We start from the raw sequence: 19,184 nt of genomic DNA on the forward strand, positions 1-19,184 counted from the left end.
CAACATATTACATAAATACCAGAAGCTTACCCACATTTTAAAGGAAAGATTTGGGCTTTCAACCCAATATCTTAGATAACCGTTGAGAATGAATCCACATTTATGAGATAATGAATCTTGTATGTGCTTATAAATAAGTTAAATTACTTCCGATATTTTTAATTGGTTTTATGGTAGAATTTTGGCTTTCTTCAATAACGCATCGTATACGACCACAAGACTTACTAAATTACTACTTACTAAATCCTCACCGGCTAAACTTACACAATTTTCGCATCGATAACAAAAGTTCCCGAGTATAAAAACAGCACTTTATGTTCGCATCCTAAAAAAATGACACATAAATTTACTTAAGAACAATATGTAGTCACGATGAACAAAAGGCAAGAAATTTACCATAGTTAACGAAAAACGAGTAGCTGCACTCCATTTGGAGCAAACAATGAGGTTGATATAAAAAAAAGATTTTTCAATACGACTAGAACACAAAATGATACGCTACTTGTCATTAGAATATGTGTGATAAAAAATTAATAATTTAAAAAATACAATTTCTCATCACTTATATAAAAACACATAACATATCATCTATATTCCCGTCATAATAAAAAATTTCTCAATATAAAGACACAATTCAAAAAATAATAAGTTTTGTTCACAATTCAAATATTAAATTAGGGCAAAAATTAAATGAGATTATGGTAAGAAAGGCTTCATCTTCCATTTATTCTTTCGAAAACATGACAACGGGAAATTAACGAACAAACTTATCTAATTTTAAAATTGTACTAAAACACAAAGATATTACGGAGGCGACATTCATCAATCAATCGGACATTCAGAAATCCTCGTCCATCTTGAACTCATGGGAGCCACCGTTGCCGTTGATGCTGTTCATCACCGACGCCTTCTGATACTCGCCGACGCGCTTCTCAAAGAAGTTGGTCTTCCCCTGCAGGCTGATCAGCTCCATCCAATCGAACGGGTTCTGGACATTGTACATCTTGCCGTATCCCAACGAGCCCAGCAGCCGATCCGCCACGAACTCGATGTACGTGCCCATCAGATCGCCGTTCATCCCCACCAGCGCACACGGCAGTGCGTCGCACAGGAACTCCGTCTCGATCTCCACCGCGTTCCGTACGATCGACTTAACCCGATCCTCGCTCAGTTTCTTCCTCAGCAGTGAATACAGCAAACACGCGAAGTCGCAGTGCAAGCCCTCGTCTCGCGAGATCAGCTCGTTGGAGAAAGTCAGTCCCGGCATTAAACCGCGCTTTTTAAGCCAAAATATCGAGCAGAAACTCCCCGAGAAGAAAATCCCCTCCACGCAGGCAAAAGCCACGATTCGCTCCGCGAAAGACTCGGAGCCGTCAATCCATCTCAGGGCCCACTGGGCCTTCTTCGCGACGCAGGGGATGGTGTCGATCGCGTGGAAGAGGCGGTGCTTCTCGTCGGAGTCCTTGATGTACGTCTCGAGAAGGAGGCTGTACATCTCGGAGTGGATGTTCTCAATGGCGATCTGGAACCCGTAGAAGGCGCGGGCCTCGGCGACCTGGACCTCCTTCATAAACCTCCCAGCGAGATTTTCAAGGACGATGCCGTCGGAGGCAGCGAAGAAGGCGAGAATGTGCGAGACGAAGTGCCTCTCGCCGTCGGATAGGGCTTCCCAGTGGCGGATGTCCTGGCCTAGGTCGACCTCCTCGGCGGTCCAGAAGGATGCCTCGGCCTTCTTGTACATTTCCCATATTTCCGGGTACTGGATCGGAAACATACAGAAGCGGTCCGGGTTCGGAGCTAGCAGCGGCTCTTCTGGGAAGGCAGGCATCTTTTGTGATGAAATTCGAATTGGGAACTTCAGAGATGAAATTCGAACGGAGAATTTTGGGGGATTTTCAAATTCTGCGTCTTGGGGTTGAATTAATTCGGTGGGATTGGACCGAATATATATAGAGAGGGCGGAGGTTTATGAATATTTTAAATTGGGGGTTTCGGGAGCGGGAGATTTCAAATTTACGAGAAGCTTGCGGGAGAATGAACCGAAAACGAGGGTACTTTGGGAAATTCAAGCGGTACTTTGGGAAATTCAACGGTTTCTGTGTTTTGCATTAGCGGCTACTGGATAAGGACATTGAGGAGTGGCGTGGAGAGGGGCACAACGGTCATTTGAGAAGCGAGCTTAAGGGAAAGAAGCTTGCCAGGGAAGCCTTGGCTGGATTTTTTTTCAAAGTTTTAATATTGTAGCGGGAATCTTTTTTGGCGCTAGTTTTGGGATTTGGAAATGGAGCGCTTAAAAAAAAGCATTTGGCTCCTAAATCTATACAAATTAAATGAAATTTATTGATTGCTTCCAAAATATTTTACCATGTTTGGTTCTTATCGAGTAACATGGTCCCCCCAAATAATACAAAATGTGAAGTCATTACCAATTAACTTTGTATTAAATTTACTGTTTACAATATTAGACTATTAGGGATGGTTGTGTGATTTGAGCTATAATTTACATTTCTTATATAAACTGGTTGATAATTGACACAGTCATGGTAAATCTTACGTGACTCGATAATAACACGTAATCAAATGTGTAAATGCACACTTGAACAACTATATATGTAATCTACATGCACGCTTCAGTATGCCCTTGCGGTATTATGTGCGAAGCACACAATTATACAGTTGTAATATTCCTTCCACGCAGGTCCTTAATTCGAAAATGATCTCGCCCACGAGATTCTCGGCTTCCTCAAGTGAATCTACAGCAAGGATTGGGCATTCCCAGCTCGCTTCGGTGTACTATTGTAGTTCATATCAAAGACGTTTTAAATTGGGCTCCTCTTGCTCGTCCACCAAGTCTTTCACAATCCCCATGTCCTCAACTATCCCAGGGCCTAGGTTGACATTGGGCATAGGGAGATCCATAAATAAGCCAAAAAAACTCAAGAGAGTTAGAAAAAAAAAAAATGTATTGAATTAAGCCATGCTTGCTGGAAAGCTCAATTTTTTTTCTAATCACTTTGATTCATGTACACGAGTACCTTCCTTCACCATTACTAATATTGATAGTACTTCTATAAGAAAATCCCTTTTTTTTTTGCTTGCTTCTTAAGCCAATAAGTCATGTGCCGTAGGTGCAATCAGTCTGCCTCTTACCTATCCATTCTAGCCTTTCAATATCTTGTATGGTCATGTTTTATGTCCTACTCTCCTCTATCAAGAATGGGTCTCTCGACACTGTGATGTGAAAAACAGATGTCGCTCTTCAGGTAGACTTTCTTTGCTTCATCGATTTCAGTATCTTTTGCTTGGTTAATTTCTTCCCGCTTTACTAACCTTGATTACTTGAATAACTAATAAGGCCCTATTTTTTCTTATTAACACGATAGGGGGTAATCCTTTCTGTTATGAGTCAATCTTGTAGGCTTTTGGTTTTCGTTACTAGGCCCATTTTCTCTAAGCAGAAGTACTGTTAAAGCCCTCCTCAGAAGTACTACTATCAGTAAAAACTCTCGATAATAAGGTGTAAGAAGGCTTTCTAGTAAACACTGAAAGTACTTTACGAAACCCCCAAGCAACTACGGTAAACAATGTAAAAATAGCACCAATTTTTGTACCAATACCACAAAAGCAAAGAAAAAGGGGATGTTTGTTAATAGGAAAAACAAAGTGTTTATAAGCGTAGCAATACAAACAAGTATACTCATCCGAGCCGCATGAACATGTACATACAGAGACCCACACGTTTGGAGAGGTTTGGATATGAAGATGAGTATGGAGAAACCGAAACCACCCTCAAATATGTTGTATTCTATATTTTCAGATATATTATATGCATATATTTGTGTATAAGATAGTTTGTAGGGTTATGCACCCACCGCCTTGAATTGGAGTTCAGATTCTCCTCCTTGAAAACTATAATAGTTTGGAATGTCTCGATTTCATTCTCATAGCACATTCTCGACGTGGAATACGTAGGCCAAACAAGAGAAAATAAAATACTTAACTAGTGTAATCTTCTTCATAACTATAAATTTTAGTTAGAAACATTTCAATAATCCAACTTTAGTGAAATAACAGTTGTATCCAAATCTTTTCTTCAAAGCGGCGCTTTAAGTATAAATGGAGTTTTGAGAAACTTATTTGCGAACTCTTCTGAAATGCCAATGAAAAATAGTAAACAAAGGCCAAGAGGATTGGGCTTAGAATCTATGTCTATGTCTGGACCTAAACTAGACTTTTCTGTCAAGTTCGATTTAGGGTTTTTACCTCATCTGACAAAGATGTTGTTGGGCTTAATTTCAGATTTAGCAAACACTCCAAAACGGTGCGTTTAGTCACTCTAGCTACCTAAACAAACTAACCACCTCCATTATTGATTTCCTACTGTTTTTAACTGAATCCTTCAACACTCTCATCATCTTTTTTTTGCTCAAAATTCTAACAAACAAACTCTTTTTGAAAACTCAAGATTCCAAAACCCAAAGCTTTTTGCTTTGATACTTTCCGATGGCGACCTCTGTCGCTCTCTTGATCTTTCTTGCCCTCATTTCCTTCTTTACTTCCTCCGCCCTCGCAACCTCTGCGATCCTCTTGAACACCCCCAATGTTATCTCGAACTCCAGCTTCCTCTCCATGTCCCTCACCCTCCAACTCGTCTCCAACTCCATCGAATTTGAGTCCCCCACTGCCACCATCTTTGCTCTGCCGGACACCGCCTTTATGCGCTTGGGCCAACCCTCTCTTCCCCTTCTCCTCTACCACATCTCCCCACAAAGAATATTTGTCAACACCCTCAAGTACCTTTCACTCAATACAAAGATCCCGACTTTACTCACCAATTAATCCCCCACAGTCACCGCCTCCCCAAATTTCCATGGTTATTTGTCGATCAACGATGTGGGTATCAATCTTAACGCTATTCTGGACAATGAGTTGGTGATCGTTTACGCAATAGATGAGTTTTTCAATTCGTCATTCATGGCCAGTGACGCCCCTCATAAACCCATAGCGGATCTGCCATTGACGATCTCTGTTTCGTGTGTTCAATCACCAAGCCCTATTCCGAGTACGGCTATGAATTACAACACGGAGATTGAACTGCTCTAGCTGGTTCCGAATCTTTTGGTTTCGTCACCGATTTGCTAAGGTCCAAAGGATACTTAATCTGTTTGAGCCAAAAGGTGGATGGCCCCCTCACACAACTCCCTAGAAGGTTGGCACTTTAGGTGAATGTGTTGGTGAGTTCTTGCTGCTTGGTGTGCTTCAAGATAAGTCAATAGGTAGTTTGAAAGGTGCCTTTGTAGGGCCTTTAATGTAGGCATTAAGGCTCGCAATCAAAACTAACAAAGACTTAGGCGTGCCACTGTTATCTCAATATAGCAGACGTAGAACGAGTATGTTTTGAGTGGTTACTTGCACCTCAAGTTACTTAAACTTCTTGTTTAACAAAGGATTGTCGTAGATAGGCTAAGTCTGTGTTAAGTTATTTTTCTTGCCTTGTGACCAATGACTTTTACTTGTGATTTTATATGTTTAGATGAAGGGAGTCCAAAGCCCTTTTGACCACTTGATTTGTTACAGTTAAAACACTTCAAGAGTTCAAGTTTCCTAACTTAGCCAGATTCGATCATAAATGACTATTAAAGCAAAAAACAGTTGAAAGTGAGTTAAAACACGATAGAACATGCATTAAACAATAGATCTACAAAATGTATGTACAAACACAAGAAAGTCGGGCAAGATTTAACCTCTTGCATTCTCTGTATGTTTGCAAGATTTATGCGTACTAGGAAATGGAAATATAAGCAGGAAATATAAGCAAGGTTGGTTTCCTAAAGGGAATTGATACTACCAAACTAGGGGAAAGTAGTAAAGCTTCTAAACTTGACAAGAGTTGTCTTTCTATGGGGAATCTATGGCTAAAAGGGTGCAGGGTCTAGACAAAGCGCAGCTTTCTAGGTATTTGCTTGACTGAGAGGCAAGTTGTATGTTTGTTTGTTTGTTTGATTGTTTGAGTGTCCATAATCCTTGTGCCTCTGCTTCTTTATATAGAGATTTGAGAAATCCCCTTTGCAAAGAACAATGAACTTGTCCGAAAGAAACTCCTCTGTCAGCTTGCATGTGAAATAATATTAAAAAGGACAACTTGCATTTCCATCACATATCTCCACCACTTGTAATAAACTAATAATTAAAAGAAGCAAGTTGGCCTTTTTCACCATGTATCATCTGCCAGAATGTCTGTGTATCTTCCAATCCACTTGTAATGAGAAAACATGCAATTGTCTTGATTAAATAAAGTTCTTGGCACACCTCCACCACACAAACAAAAGGGAGGGAAAAACATTATTTTAATATCAAACCATCCCACTTGATGCAGCCAAATGTCTTCCAAGTTAGCCTTCTTGCACAATAATCCTCCAAATGCCTTATTTAGCCCGAACGGCCCAAATGTGCACATTTTAGGTGCAAACACAATCTTTGCCGCATTGATGCGCAGCCGGTGGGGTTTAATCGGAAGACCCGGGTCACAATTTTCGCTCCGATTGACGAGGTGATATGTTTACCAGAGGAACAGCACCGAATACTCACTGATTTTCCGGCAGCATGTTCTTCCAAGGTTGCTTATGTGGCAAGATTTGGTGGGGATGCCCGATGGAACAATGCTGCCCACTTTTGAAGAAGGGTTTATGATCAACGTGGTCAAGTTTGGAGACATTCCCGCGCTTAATGAAGTTCCGGTGGTGGGCGTGGGCGTGGGCAAAGCAAGAGCCGGTTGAAGATGTTTTCACTGATGGGTATGTTTCCAATGTTGCTCAGAGCATGCCTCATGCTTATGGTGACTACCATTGAAGCAGGTTTTCTTGGAGCAATCACTTTAAGAATTGGGTAAATAGTTTTCACCTCATGTGAAGAAACCACTGTTAAATTCCTTCCCTGATGTATGTTTTCATCTTAAAGTTACAACCTTTTTTATGTACTTGTTAGATTCATGAACTCGTTTAGATGTAAATGTTAGATTCATGAACTTGTTTAGATGTAAATGTTAGATTCATGAACTTGTTTTAATGTACTTGTTAGATTGATGAACTTGATTTGTTGTAATGAAGAAACCACTTTCTGTTGACTCTGCAGAATTTCACGTTTCGAATATGTTAGTTCTTTCTGCTAATTGTCTACTGATCCAACATAAGATAATCGTAGTCATGATCGGCATTTGAAACCAAGGAATTGAATCTGCAAACACAAACCCGGCATCCACAAAAACTAGCCGTGAAATCGTCAACTATATTTCCCTCGATAAATGTTCAATATCGTTAAACTATTTTATCAGTCACACTGTCATCGCTACGGTTATGGATGGTTTAGCTCCACCTTCTGATTAATGATTTGATTGATCTCCAAACTATCTTCTAAAGTACCAAAAGTTATGACCAGTTCCTGCTATGCTCATTGCGGAAGCGGAGGAGGAGGCGCATGGGATTTCGCTTATCTGAGCCAAGCAAAAATTCCGACAGCAAGGATTATCCGACCACATACGTCATACTTGAGATCGCTGTTCTTGTTTTTCTTTGTCGTCTGCAGAGCAAGGGAGAGGGAGACAAAGTAACAATCCGTCAACAGATAAAGTATAAATAAAAAAACAAATGATACAAGGACCCTGCTGTAAATCGTTGGCAAAGCTTAATATCTTTTAGTAAATAAAACACGAACATAAAAGAACAAAGGTATCAGAAAAGAGAACCATGAGACTGAAAAATCACCTTCCCACCAGTTGAAGTAGAAGGTCCGGCTCCAGCAGCAGCCTCCATCCCCAATTGACCTAAACCATGATTGCGCAAATCCGAGTACAGTTGCGGCCCCTATAAACACAGTAATTAGTAACTTTGTGATTTAAGTCTAACATTCATAAGCTGATAGAACAGATAAAACAGTTTCAGTTCTAGAAATATTATAATCAAGAGCAACCGACTTCTCAAGAAACCAACAATTGAAATTTCTATGCACGTCTTGCTACCACAAAATGGATGCCAACACAGAATTTCAGAAACAAAACCAAGCAAGGAGACCAAGTTAGAGAGCAGTGCATCTTAGCAGCCACTTCGAAAGACTTGCGATACAGATCATTTCCCGACTCCTGCAAAAAGAACACAGAATACTCACTACACATCAAAACTTGAAAAACAATACCAGTCTCTTTGAAATTTTTCAGGGGAAGTACCTCATTTAGTGCTTTCTGGAAGCACTGAGATGCCTTTTCGAAATAAACCCTTGCTTCATTCTGGTCCGGAGCAGAAAATGCGCGAGCAGTTTGAGCATTTCCCAGACACAAAGAGAGCATCATGTTTCCTAGGATTAATCAACAATGCCTCCTCCAGCTTCGAAATAGCATCTGGGCAAACAAACACAAACCCGCATTCGCAAACTCGAAACTCTCAAATTACTAAATGAAAAAACAGTTCCAAATTTCAAATTACTGCATGGAGAATTCCAACATCTAAAATAATTAATCCAAAAAAAAGTTGGCACCTTGAGTCATCTTCCTTGATTCCAAAACATTCTGAAACTGGGAAAGCTCTAGCAGATCACCAGGCCACTTCTTCAAGTTCTGCAATTAATAGAAAAAACCCAGATCAAAATTTAACTTCTTTTCTTAAAAAAAAAAAAAAAAACTCGAAATCCACCAAATTGATCAGCTTAAAAAAAAGATGGGAAAATGAAGAAGGCGAGTGATAAATTAGGTGGAGATATATACGAACATCGGCATCGATAGGATTCTTAGTGTAGGTGGCTTCAGAGATCTTGCGGCGTGTTCGAAGAAGAGGATGCGATCAAAGTCGCTGTGCTGCAAATCCATGGCAATGGAAATTTGCTAGGGTTTTTGCGTGTTCCGTACGGAGAGTAGGGTTTAAGGAGAGGAGTAGAGTGAAGTGAGTCCACTCCTTTTTTGAGCGAGGGAGAATCGGACCGGACTGCGTGTCACGGCCCGGTCGGAAAGGTTTGAACCTCTTTACATTTTTTTTATATTTTTTGAGCTCCACGTGTTAAAAGTTATGACTACAATATGTTTTTATTTATTTATTTATATATATATATATATATTTTTTTTTTTTTTTGTTTTACTTGCAATTTTATTAAGGGGATTGATAAAGAGAATTGTTATTAGCACTCCACAAATCTCATTTAGTACTCTAAACTTTCTATAATTAGAAAGAAAAATACACTTATTAGGAGTGTAGAATAAGATTTTTAGAATGATAATAATAATTCCCTTGATAAATTAGAAGGATGGAGATATATATATATGAACATAGGCAACGATAGGGTTCTTGTCTTTAAAATTTTCTTGTATTTTTATTAAGGATGGGTTCCGACCTATTTTTATCAAAAACACTTTCAAACATTTTAAAAGCATTTCTAAACAAGCTTTAAGTTTCAACGACCGCCAGGCCGTGAGGCTTTCCCAGGCAATGTTTTCTATTTGCATTCCTGTCTCTTGACGTCAATGCAAAAAGGGCAATCAGAATCCAAGTTCATTATGAACTTCAGCCCAAAATCAACCATTTGATGGGCCGGTCCCTTACAACGCTCGTGAACCAAGAAAAGGCCCAAAACATGAGAGATTTGGGTGAGCATGACTTAATAATATCTAATGTTGATTTCGGTTTTTTTTGTTTTCTAGAAATTTTAACGAAAAGCTTTCGGTACTGTTTACTTTAATGAAAAATCACATATTTATACTAAAAAATCAATCATGGTACTATTTACTTTACCTTTTATTTTGTCCTTATCGTTAAAACTTAAAGTTTTTAAGCCTTTTTCATTATTATTATTTTATTTTTATTTTTTACAAGCAATATTGAGGAGCGATGGTAGCACAAATAGCATGTGCAATGACAAATACTCTTAATATTTGACAATACTCACGCGTTACATGGCAACCAACCCCACCAACTATGAGACATTATATAAAAGATTGTTACAACTTACAAGTTTATGATATTTAAGCAAGCTTGGTCTGCAGCTCAACAGACAACGGGGGATTGTTCATGGTTAAGGTCTACGAGCACGTGGTTAATTTTTATTTTTTTTGGTCTGGGTACAAGCAGTATCAAAGGCGAGAGATTTAAACATAAAACTTGGTATGTGATAACAAACACACTTAACTATTTAAGGGACAGATTCATAATTATAGTCGTAGAACGTGACATGGGTATTTGCCGACACATAGAACCAGAACATTGCAAAAAGTGGTAGAATCTAAATGAGAGAGGATCCTCGCCGGATCTTCTTTGTGAGGATTCCGGACATTCTCTAATCATATTCGTTTATTATACATCGTACGGTCAGTTTTTATAAAATATTATTTATTTTCAATTTTAAATAATAAAAAAATTACAATAATTTCGAATTATACAATATATAATGAACAAATATAATTAAAGAATTCCACAATCTACAAAAAGAAGAAATCTAATTTCGAAATTGGACGAGCATGTTTCCTTTTAAGTACTTAAAAGACGTGAAAGTGGAAGCAGGGAGGTGCCGACAAAGGACGACGGCCCTGCACTGACCCCGCCTGCTTTTGTCACTTTTTTGCCTCATTGGACTCATCACATGCCATTTGTCCAGCATACCGGCCGACTTGTGTGCTTCACTCATTTTAAGGGTTACTGATTTTAATTTCCAACCTCTTTCATATATATATGCGCGAGAAGTACCACTAGGTTAACAGTTTGATGATATTTTGAGCATACGAGTTTTGAACTTTATATTACTATCGATCTTAGGATGAGAAATATCGTTACGAGAAAAGCTAGTTGATAATTTGACCAAAAACGTGAACCAAAAACTTCAAAAAGCTCCGCAAATTCACATATTGAATAAAAACTTTACAATCGATCAAATTTAAGTAACATTTTATCCTAATAATGTAGTGTTGCCAGTACATGTTGCAATTCGTTTAGACATGATTGTCACATTATTCGCTACTGCGCCTTTTATACTCTAACCATCTAGTTTTTTAACATTATAGAGTTAAACTCACATATTAGAGTCGTAATTCATCATCCATGTATCTCTTATCACATATGTTAACTATCTTATAATTGTACTTCAAGTATCTACAAGCTATTATTTCTCCATTTAGTGAATAAGTATTTGCGTTTCGTTTCGTGCGCTGAATAACATGATGGTGAGGTTGAAAATTTGAAAACCTATATGAATTTTTCCGACCTCTAGAAGAGTAGACTGTCGTGATAAAATAACCGGTTGATTTTTTTGTTATATTTTTAATAAAGTAATTGATACTAACATTTTTTTCATGTTATGCAAATGTAATTTTAGCTTGAAAAATCATGTGAACCTTTCCACGTAACCGATACATCCCATGAATCGTGACGCTCACGACTCGTGTAGATTCAAAATCCCAATTGGCAAGAAATGTAATTAAGAAAACACCCAAGGGCACTTTCGGTAACCTGAAACATATATATAACGGTAAAAATCTAGCTGCCTTCCTCCTCTGTCGCGTTTCCTGCTTCACAGGGCAAAGATAAAAAGGTAAGGCCTTCCCTCTGATCCCCAAATCTAGGGTTCTTCTAACCAGTTGAAAAATCACTCTCAATCCAGCCAGCCTCCATTTCCTCTTTAAACCTAATAATGGAAGATTTTATTTGCTTAATCTCTCTGTTTAATTGGTAATTACTTGCTACATTTGGCTAATTGCATCTGGTACTCCTCAATTTCTTTTGTTTTGCTATTTTTCTTGCTTTTAATCTCAAATGCGCGTCTGGATCTTTGATTTTGATTTTGGTGTTTATAGGTTGATTTTAGGAATTTTTGTGTTTTGTTAGCTGATTAGTTCAGTTTTTTCACGCTTTGGAATAATTTTATTTATTTTTCTGTAATTTGGTTGACTTTTTAGCTGGAAAATAGTTTAACTACCTCAGTTTTCTGGGTTCTTATTATAGCTTAATTTTTTCTCGTGGATGTCTGTAGAGCAAAATTCGAAAAGCTTCATTTTCGAGCTTTTTGTTTATTTTTCTTCAAATTTTGAGAAGAATTGTGTTTCAATTTTGGAAAAAATGCTGAGAAATGGATTCCCATCCCATATTTGTAGTGGATCTGTGTTTGTGCAAACCCAATGAGTAATACATAGGAAACCAAATTTTATGTGATTTTAGGATTTAATATTTTAATGCATTCCATTTTTAAAACTATCCTGATTCGGGTAAATTCTGAACTTAGCTGTTGGAAAGACTTTATTTTCCTAATATACAAGGCATGAATAAATGTTCTTTCATAAAATTATTTTCATTGGAGAAAACTGAACTTCGGGTCGATGTGGTGTTAAATGTGTGCAGTCTTTCCAATTCTGTGGTTATGCAGATTCAGATTCAGAGACTTGTATAGGGTTATATTCTGTATATGGCTGCGACCCAATTGTGAACTTTGTGTACTTATCCTTGCTTAATTTGTGGAATCAGCCATCAATGGTGTTTAACCAAAGTTCCTTTTGGCATTTGGATGGTTATTACTGCCTTTGTGCAATTTGTTTAGATAAGCATTTCCTTATTATACGTATTTCTATATGTTTTAACGTTTTGAGTTTAACCGGTTTTCTGTTCTCAACCCGATCTTTTAGCTTTCCAGTTTCTCAATTAATATCTTTTTCTCGTCTGTTTTACAGGACCTGTTGATCTGGGTAGAGTTTGCAAGATGGAGAGCTTGAGCAGCTTTTGGCAGTTGGGTGATGAGCTTCGAGGGCAGTCAAAAGTTGCAGAAGATAACAAATGGTTAATGGCCGCTTCAAAATTGGCTGAGCAGACAAGGGTAAAGGGCGAGCGTATGAATAACCTTGATCTTTCAAAGGGCCCAGTTGAACAAAGGGCGAGGGATAAATTTGGATTCCAGGAAGATAACAAGTTTGAAAGCCAATACTTTAACATGCTGAGCTTGGATTCTAAAGTAAATGAGAATATGTGCAAAAGTTCCTTCAGGAATGGTATGTACAACATGAATGCAGTTTACCAGAAGAACAATGCAAGCATTGCGGGAAACATGACTGGTAACAAGTATAACAACAAAGAAATCAACAACAGCAACAATAACAACAACGAATCTGCAAATACAGTTGAGAAAAGGTTCAAGACCTTGCCGGCTACTGAGACACTCCCAAGAAATGAGGTGCTTGGAGGTTACATCTTTGTATGTAACAATGACACAATGCAGGAAGATTTGAAGCGACAACTATTTGGTAAGTTTGACTAATTCTCAGCTCCCTTCAAAGTCTGTTTTAGCGTTTTACACTTTTTTAAGCTTAAATTGCTGTCTACAAGTGAAGGTCCGGGTTTAAATAGCTGACATTTACCTGGCATTCCCTGCATGATGCATCTTTACTGAGATACTAGTTCATATAAAGGGTCCTTGAGTTTGGACCGGTGCTTATTATGAGTACGAGTATCCATAGGGATCTGCACTCATAAAAATTATAAGTAGGAGTATGATACATTGGACGGAATAGTGTTGTGATTTTAGTATGTATACCTCTAGCCGTGCAACTTAATTCCCGAGTTAACAAATGCAGATTATGCTTTTGAGTTATATATTTTTTTATTCCTTTTTTTGACACTCCAAGTAATTCTCATGTGTATCAATCATTATATCTATATGGTAGGTTTACCTCCAAGGTATAGAGATTCTGTTCGGGCAATAACACCAGGGTTGCCATTGTTTCTCTACAATTATACAACACACCAGCTGCATGGCATTTTCGAGGTTTGTTCTCAAACTAAGCATATTATATTCATATGTTTTGACTTGACTGCAATATTCTTTGCTGTATAGGAAGTATACAGACGTGGACTACGATAGGTCATTATGATATTAGCTTATTGTTTCCTCTTTCAATTGGTTTTGTGCAGGCAGCGAGCTTTGGTGGTTCAAACATTGATCCAACTGCTTGGGAAGACAAGAAGTGTAAAGGCGAATCTAGGTTTCCTGCTCAGGTAAATTTGAAATGATAAAGTTGAAAGTTCTGGTCTTTCAATATTTTGCACGTATCCAATTTTTTGATGGAGACTCTCCTTCTGTTATACTCGATTATTAGGTAAGGATCCGTGTGAGAAAAATCTGCAAGGCTTTGGAAGAAGATTCCTTCAGGCCTGTCTTGCACCACTATGATGGTCCCAAGTTCCGTCTTGAGCTGTCAGTTCCTGAGGTATGCATGGCAGCTAAGCCATTGGTTGCATTTTCTACTCCGTTCGGTTTAATTGTAGTGATTTCATGTAAACCCATTTGATGAGTTTTGATTATTTTGCAGACCCTGAATCTATTGGACCTATGCGAACAAGCGGGCTCTGCAGCATAAGCTAAATGTTGGCAGCAATATGCTGATGTAGTAGGTTTTTATGGTGCATTCCAGCTTGTGTGCTTTCAACAGATTTTCCATGGAGCGCAAGCTTAGGGGTTAAATCTGGTTTTTCATTTTTCTTTCCTTTTTTCTTTATCGTCTGGAGTTGTATGGTAACAGTTATACAGTGTTACTGTGAGTGAGCGCTGCTGAATAAGCGAACGTGTCTCGTGAAGCTGCTTGTTTTAAGTTGTACAACATTTGAAAGCTTTGATAATGATGAAAAACACAAAGTCAGGTCGATGTAAAAGCGAAACGACTCTGCTGTGACGTTGTCGCTGTATTAACTACTCTTAAGGGTGGGGTAAGTTTGGTCTCATAATGGACTAATAATAATATAATTCAAATTACTTTTACGATAATCGAATCTTAAAACCTCTCACTTACAAATGAAAAAAAATATCACTAGATCGCAGTACGAAGTGGATGTGCTATTAATTTTATTCTGGCTGAAATTCATCAAACATAAGGTGTTTTTTGGGTTCTTTACTACCATGAAAGGGTACGTGATGAAGAAAAATCATTCCAAATCCTAATTTCAAATACATGAACTAAAAAATTTGATACTAAATTAGTCTTTCCACATGCACAAATGCAAAATGTATACTAACTAATTTTTGAAGAAATTGTTATTGACACTCCAAAAATTTCATTTCAAACTTCAAACTTTCTATAATTAGAAAGAAAATTACAGTGTAAAATAAGATTTTTAAATTGCTAATAAGCGTTCCCATTTCCGGTACCAAAGCATTTATTTAGTATCCATAAAGCTACTTGCAGCGCACCACACATCCGGATCATTCTCTCCTCCATCACTGACATAAAAGATTGCAGAATCTTTACAGAAATGATACAATTCTCATGCGTTCGCTTTAATCCCATTAAAAATTAAAAAAAAACAGTTGCCTCCCTCCACCCTCCAAGCTGTTCACTAGTGGAGTTTCATTCAGCAAAAGCTGCTTCATCATCACCAACAACATCATCATCATCACCATCATCATCATCATCACCATCATCGTCATCATCATCATCATCATCATCATCATCATCATCATCAACAAGAACAAGAACAAGAACAACATCATCATCATCATCATCATCATCATATTGTCACAACCAGGAACCACACGGTGCATCAAATAGCTGCTGACATGAGAAATGTCCGAATTCTCTGCAAAAGTTCCGCCTTCACAGAATCGGGGACGGAGGCTGCGTATAGCAAATTTAAACAGTGAGATCAACTAATTCGAAGACACAAAGAAGTGAGTACTAACTGGCAAACGGGGGATCAACATCTCGTTAACATGAAATTGGATGAAAGTATGTCAAGGTCAATCGAGATCAAGGTAACTTGAATCTCTTTTAATTCTAAGACTACTTTTCTTGATTGTAAATATACGTACGCTCAGTTTCATTTCATTTTTCCGAGTAAATCTCAGTCTCACTTACAGAGGATAAGATTGTGAAGGAATCAATCAAGTTTACTACAGAGGATAAGTGTAGTATTAGTAACACCAAAAAAAATACCTCGCTCGACCTAGAGTGAAGGGGTATTGATGACCATAATGATCAGCACCACAAGAAAACAGATACACCATGACCGCAAGGGCTGGAAAACCACCTTCCCTGGCTCTGGTAGCTTCCTAAACCACCTATTCTACTTAATACAAGACTATCAGTCCGACCCACATGCCCACCCGACTTCATTACGTATGCTCAAAGACACCGTCATCTAAACAATCCTTAATCCCTCACGGGCACCACCAGCACATTTTTACAGAGACGTCCAACCTCCCACACCATCCATCATGCTACCCGCTCCCACAAAGACACCATCAACTATTGTACTCTCAATACTACCTTTGCATTACGCACACCAAACACAGTATGCCACACGAAAATTGGTAAAATAAGAAGTGCAAGTTTTCCACAGAAAAACAAGGCCTTTCATACAACATTGAGAGTCTAAAACAATCAAAAGAATACGATGAACGACATAAAGAGTTACCTCTGCCCTTTGGGGTGATTACATGTACAAGGTCATCAACTGTAACATTGTTCCTCCCCTTTTTCTTTATAAACGCCCTAACATGAAAAAGATATACATGGGTTAAAACATGCTCAATTAGCAACCTTGATATGTGAACACTTGGTTGGCTGTACGAAAACATTATGTTAAATACACAGAACGATATTGAAATAAAGAAACGTAATGGATGATTCAATGTACACGTTATCAAATAGTTCATGACCGAAGCCATCTTAGTCAGCCATTTAGTTCCCACAGTTCCCATACAATCGAGGTTGCTGTGATCCCAAAGACAAGATTCAGCTTACACAACCATCGCCCTAGGACCATGCCGCAACCTCCAAGAGGAAGATGTGGAAATCAGCAAAAACCAGTTGTCTTGTAGACTAGATACCACCATGACCTCAAATCAATCTTCTCCCAAGTGTTGCCTAAATTGATCAACATCGTAACTTGGTTCGTTGAATTTTTAACAACGGTCATACTTTTGAGGCATCACAAATCCAGTAAGGGCGCATTTTAAAAGATTTCCAATCGTCCCACACCATCAGGTTACTATGACAAGACGATTATATATTCTATACTACTCTAGTCTAAAGGGAGGGTGAATTGAATTCGAACTTGGGTGCAAGAGGGCGGGAAGACTAGCGAGGTCAACTCTCCTAACCCGCATCAACCTCGAAATTACTCATCAAATAATGAAACTTTACTGTTTACTGACTACACACAGTGTAACTGATGAATTGATCCCATAAATACCTGCAAAGAGCTTTCATTTCATCCTTCCATCCACACTCTATCAGCCTTTCCCTCAGAAGCTCCATCAACCTCTCCTTTTCACCGCTCTCAATCAACTGTAAAAATCAGGCAGCAAATTCGAACCAGAAACCGGAAAAATCTTAAGTCAGCTCAGTAAAATCAACCCCACAGTTCCAAAAAAATAACAGTAACAATAAATTAAATTAAATTAAAATAAAACACTACACCTCGATGTTGATAAGCTCTTGAAGGGTGGGTTCTTTTTCTTGATTTTCTGCAGCATCCGGCGTCGGCGGACGATTCACAGATTTCCACCTTAATTTTCCAACAAAATATGCACAAGTACAAATTAAAATCCAATCTTTTTAACACACACTCTGCAAAACACAAATTTAAAAACCCCCAAAAGAAATAAATCTTATACAAACCCAACTGAGCTTGCTAAAAAATTTCATTCATTAATTTTTTTTCCCCCCCATGAATGTAAGGAAAACCCTAGCTAAGGTCAGGGTAGGGGACTGACATGGTTTTGGCAAACGGAGACGGAGAAGATCTCCACCGTCGAACACTCTGTGACTTGAAGGAGGAAAGTTGATTGATTGATTGATTGATTGATTGATTGATCAGGATAATTGATGATGGTGAACGAAATATTGGGCTAGGCCCAATCATACACATTGCCATGCCCATATTGGTATATTTCAGAGTATTACCACCTAAACCAAGATTGTTTAAGTTGAATCTATGTCTGGATTAAAAAAAAAAAAAAAAAAAAAAAAAAAAAAGGTTGAATCTATGTCTTCTCCGAATCTTTGTGTTTGGTCATTCCAATATAAGTCACTTTGACAGAATGTTGATAGAGTTGATGAAAATAACCCTAGTTATACATTTTGATGAGTTAAGGGATCAATGATTATGAATGTTTAGTTGAGGGACCATTACTCTAATGGAATTAGAGTTAAGGGATCATTGCTACAATTTTCTCGCTCTAAAATGAACCAATTAATATATAAAGGGTCGTGCTACCCGCATACATTTTTACCTCTCACAAACCCTCTCAATTTTCAATCATTGAATCGAATGAATATAAAAAGATCAATAGATGGAAAGTAATAAAGGCATGTAGGAGGTAAAAAGGGTATACGAATAACACTGCCCCATACAAATTGCCCGACCTATCTTGGACTTTAATGGATAGGGTCTCTAAAAGAAGAACCTATATGATTTGGTACGTTGTTATTGTGACTACATGTGTTAATAATCCGACATGTGTGTAATGCGAGTTGCTCTTCTCGAAATAGATGAACTTAGAGCTCTTCTTGGATGTATCGTGAGGTGTAACCCCTCATCACCATTCCGTTTTGTCTTGTCATGGGAGAGTATATCCTGGTTACACCCCAAATTTTACTCGGTCATAAAACGTAAGATATACAATACTATAAGTCATCACGTTACAACACAAAATTAACGTTACACTCCAAAATTTTAATAGTTAACTCCAAAAGATGAAATAAATACTAATCGGAACTGTTATTAGTACTCCAAAAATCTCATTCTACACTCCTCACAAGTGTATTTTTCTTTCTAATTATAGAAAGTTTGGAGTGCCAAATGAGATTTTTGAAGTGCTAATAACAAGTCTCATACTAATAAGGGGATATATTAATAGTTACACTCCAAAATTTTGCTCAAAAAACGTAAATGAAACATGTTACTATCACATAAAATCTATGTATAATAACGCATTATTATGTGCGTATTTAAACGTAACAATACAATATTGAACCAAAACACTATAGTCTGAGTGGCTCTCCATCCGTAGACCAACGCTCTTAAAAAAATTTGTCAGCTACAAGAGAAACAGGATTTCTATTCCTAATGCATGGAGGATGAGAGCACATTAACACACGTCTTATTGGGGAGAGGCAGGTGTCGTTTTGGTTACAAGATGCAGCCATGCGGGCATGCAGCTGGTTTCGCTGTACA

General features: G+C 38.0%; 3 protein-coding genes and 2 pseudogenes across 6 annotated transcripts; 2 read left to right on the forward strand and 3 right to left on the reverse strand.

Annotated features, from left to right (window-relative positions):
- Nucleotides 1-702: 702 nt before the first annotated feature.
- LOC137708727 (ribonucleoside-diphosphate reductase small chain) lies at nucleotides 703-1,936 on the reverse strand. Its single transcript, XM_068447871.2, has one exon. The coding sequence runs from the start codon at nucleotides 1,826-1,828 to the stop codon at nucleotides 839-841; it is 990 nt and encodes a 329-aa protein (XP_068303972.1). The 5' UTR covers nucleotides 1,829-1,936; the 3' UTR covers nucleotides 703-838.
- A 2,567-nt stretch (nucleotides 1,937-4,503) lies between these two features.
- Nucleotides 4,504-6,776, forward strand: LOC148689186 (putative fasciclin-like arabinogalactan protein 20; annotated as a pseudogene).
- A 521-nt stretch (nucleotides 6,777-7,297) lies between these two features.
- LOC137749295 (mitochondrial import receptor subunit TOM20-like) lies at nucleotides 7,298-8,970 on the reverse strand (annotated as a pseudogene). The gene is made up of 6 exons (XR_015958747.1): nucleotides 8,757-8,970; nucleotides 8,527-8,605; nucleotides 8,219-8,389; nucleotides 8,089-8,134; nucleotides 7,761-7,861; nucleotides 7,298-7,575 (listed from the first exon to the last, which is right to left on the reverse strand). The product of XR_015958747.1 is annotated as a mitochondrial import receptor subunit TOM20-like (transcript).
- A 2,531-nt stretch (nucleotides 8,971-11,501) lies between these two features.
- LOC137707829 (B2 protein) lies at nucleotides 11,502-14,660 on the forward strand. 3 transcript variants are annotated; one of them, XM_068446753.2, is made up of 6 exons: nucleotides 11,502-11,559; nucleotides 12,689-13,255; nucleotides 13,676-13,776; nucleotides 13,923-14,006; nucleotides 14,108-14,218; nucleotides 14,321-14,660. In XM_068446753.2, exons 2-6 carry the CDS (start codon nucleotides 12,718-12,720, stop codon nucleotides 14,366-14,368), a joined length of 882 nt encoding a protein of 293 aa, XP_068302854.1. In that variant the 5' UTR covers nucleotides 11,502-11,559; nucleotides 12,689-12,717; the 3' UTR covers nucleotides 14,369-14,660. The 3 variants fall into 3 exon arrangements, with proteins under 3 accessions (XP_068302854.1, XP_088545547.1, XP_068302855.1); XM_088689421.1 differs by having other exon boundaries at nucleotides 11,543-11,730; XM_068446754.2 differs by having other exon boundaries at nucleotides 11,554-11,696.
- A 438-nt stretch (nucleotides 14,661-15,098) lies between these two features.
- Nucleotides 15,099-17,913, reverse strand: LOC137707831 (transcription and mRNA export factor ENY2). The gene is made up of 5 exons (XM_068446755.2): nucleotides 17,722-17,913; nucleotides 17,426-17,513; nucleotides 17,199-17,293; nucleotides 16,419-16,495; nucleotides 15,099-15,619 (listed from the first exon to the last, which is right to left on the reverse strand). The coding sequence occupies exons 1-5, from the start codon at nucleotides 17,886-17,888 to the stop codon at nucleotides 15,546-15,548; spliced, it is 501 nt and encodes a 166-aa protein (XP_068302856.2). The 5' UTR covers nucleotides 17,889-17,913; the 3' UTR covers nucleotides 15,099-15,545.
- Between the last annotated feature and the right edge of the window lie 1,271 nt (nucleotides 17,914-19,184).

Source organism: Pyrus communis, chromosome 17 (genome assembly GCF_041283825.1).
Source record: "Pyrus communis isolate YQ-2024b chromosome 17, ASM4128382v1, whole genome shotgun sequence".
NCBI lineage: Eukaryota > Viridiplantae > Streptophyta > Magnoliopsida > Rosales > Rosaceae > Pyrus > Pyrus communis.

Coding starts and splice junctions, on each gene's coding strand:
- LOC137708727 (XM_068447871.2), bottom strand. CDS start 1,828: ATGCCTGCCTTCCCAGAAGAGCCGCTGCTAGCTCCGAACCCGGACCGC.
- LOC137707829 (XM_068446753.2), top strand. CDS start 12,718: ATGGAGAGCTTGAGCAGCTTTTGGCAGTTGGGTGATGAGCTTCGAGGG. Junction 14,007..14,107: donor AATCTAGGTTTCCTGCTCAG/GTAAATTTGAAA, acceptor CTCGATTATTAG/GTAAGGATCCGTGTGAGAAA. Junction 14,219..14,320: donor TTGAGCTGTCAGTTCCTGAG/GTATGCATGGCA, acceptor ATTATTTTGCAG/ACCCTGAATCTATTGGACCT.
- LOC137707831 (XM_068446755.2), bottom strand. CDS start 17,888: ATGGGCATGGCAATGTGTATGATTGGGCCTAGCCCAATATTTCGTTCA. Junction 17,514..17,721: donor TCTCCGTTTGCCAAAACCAT/GTCAGTCCCCTA, acceptor TGGAAAATTAAG/GTGGAAATCTGTGAATCGTC. Junction 15,620..16,418: donor AATCACCCCAAAGGGCAGAG/GTAACTCTTTAT, acceptor TGCTATACGCAG/CCTCCGTCCCCGATTCTGTG.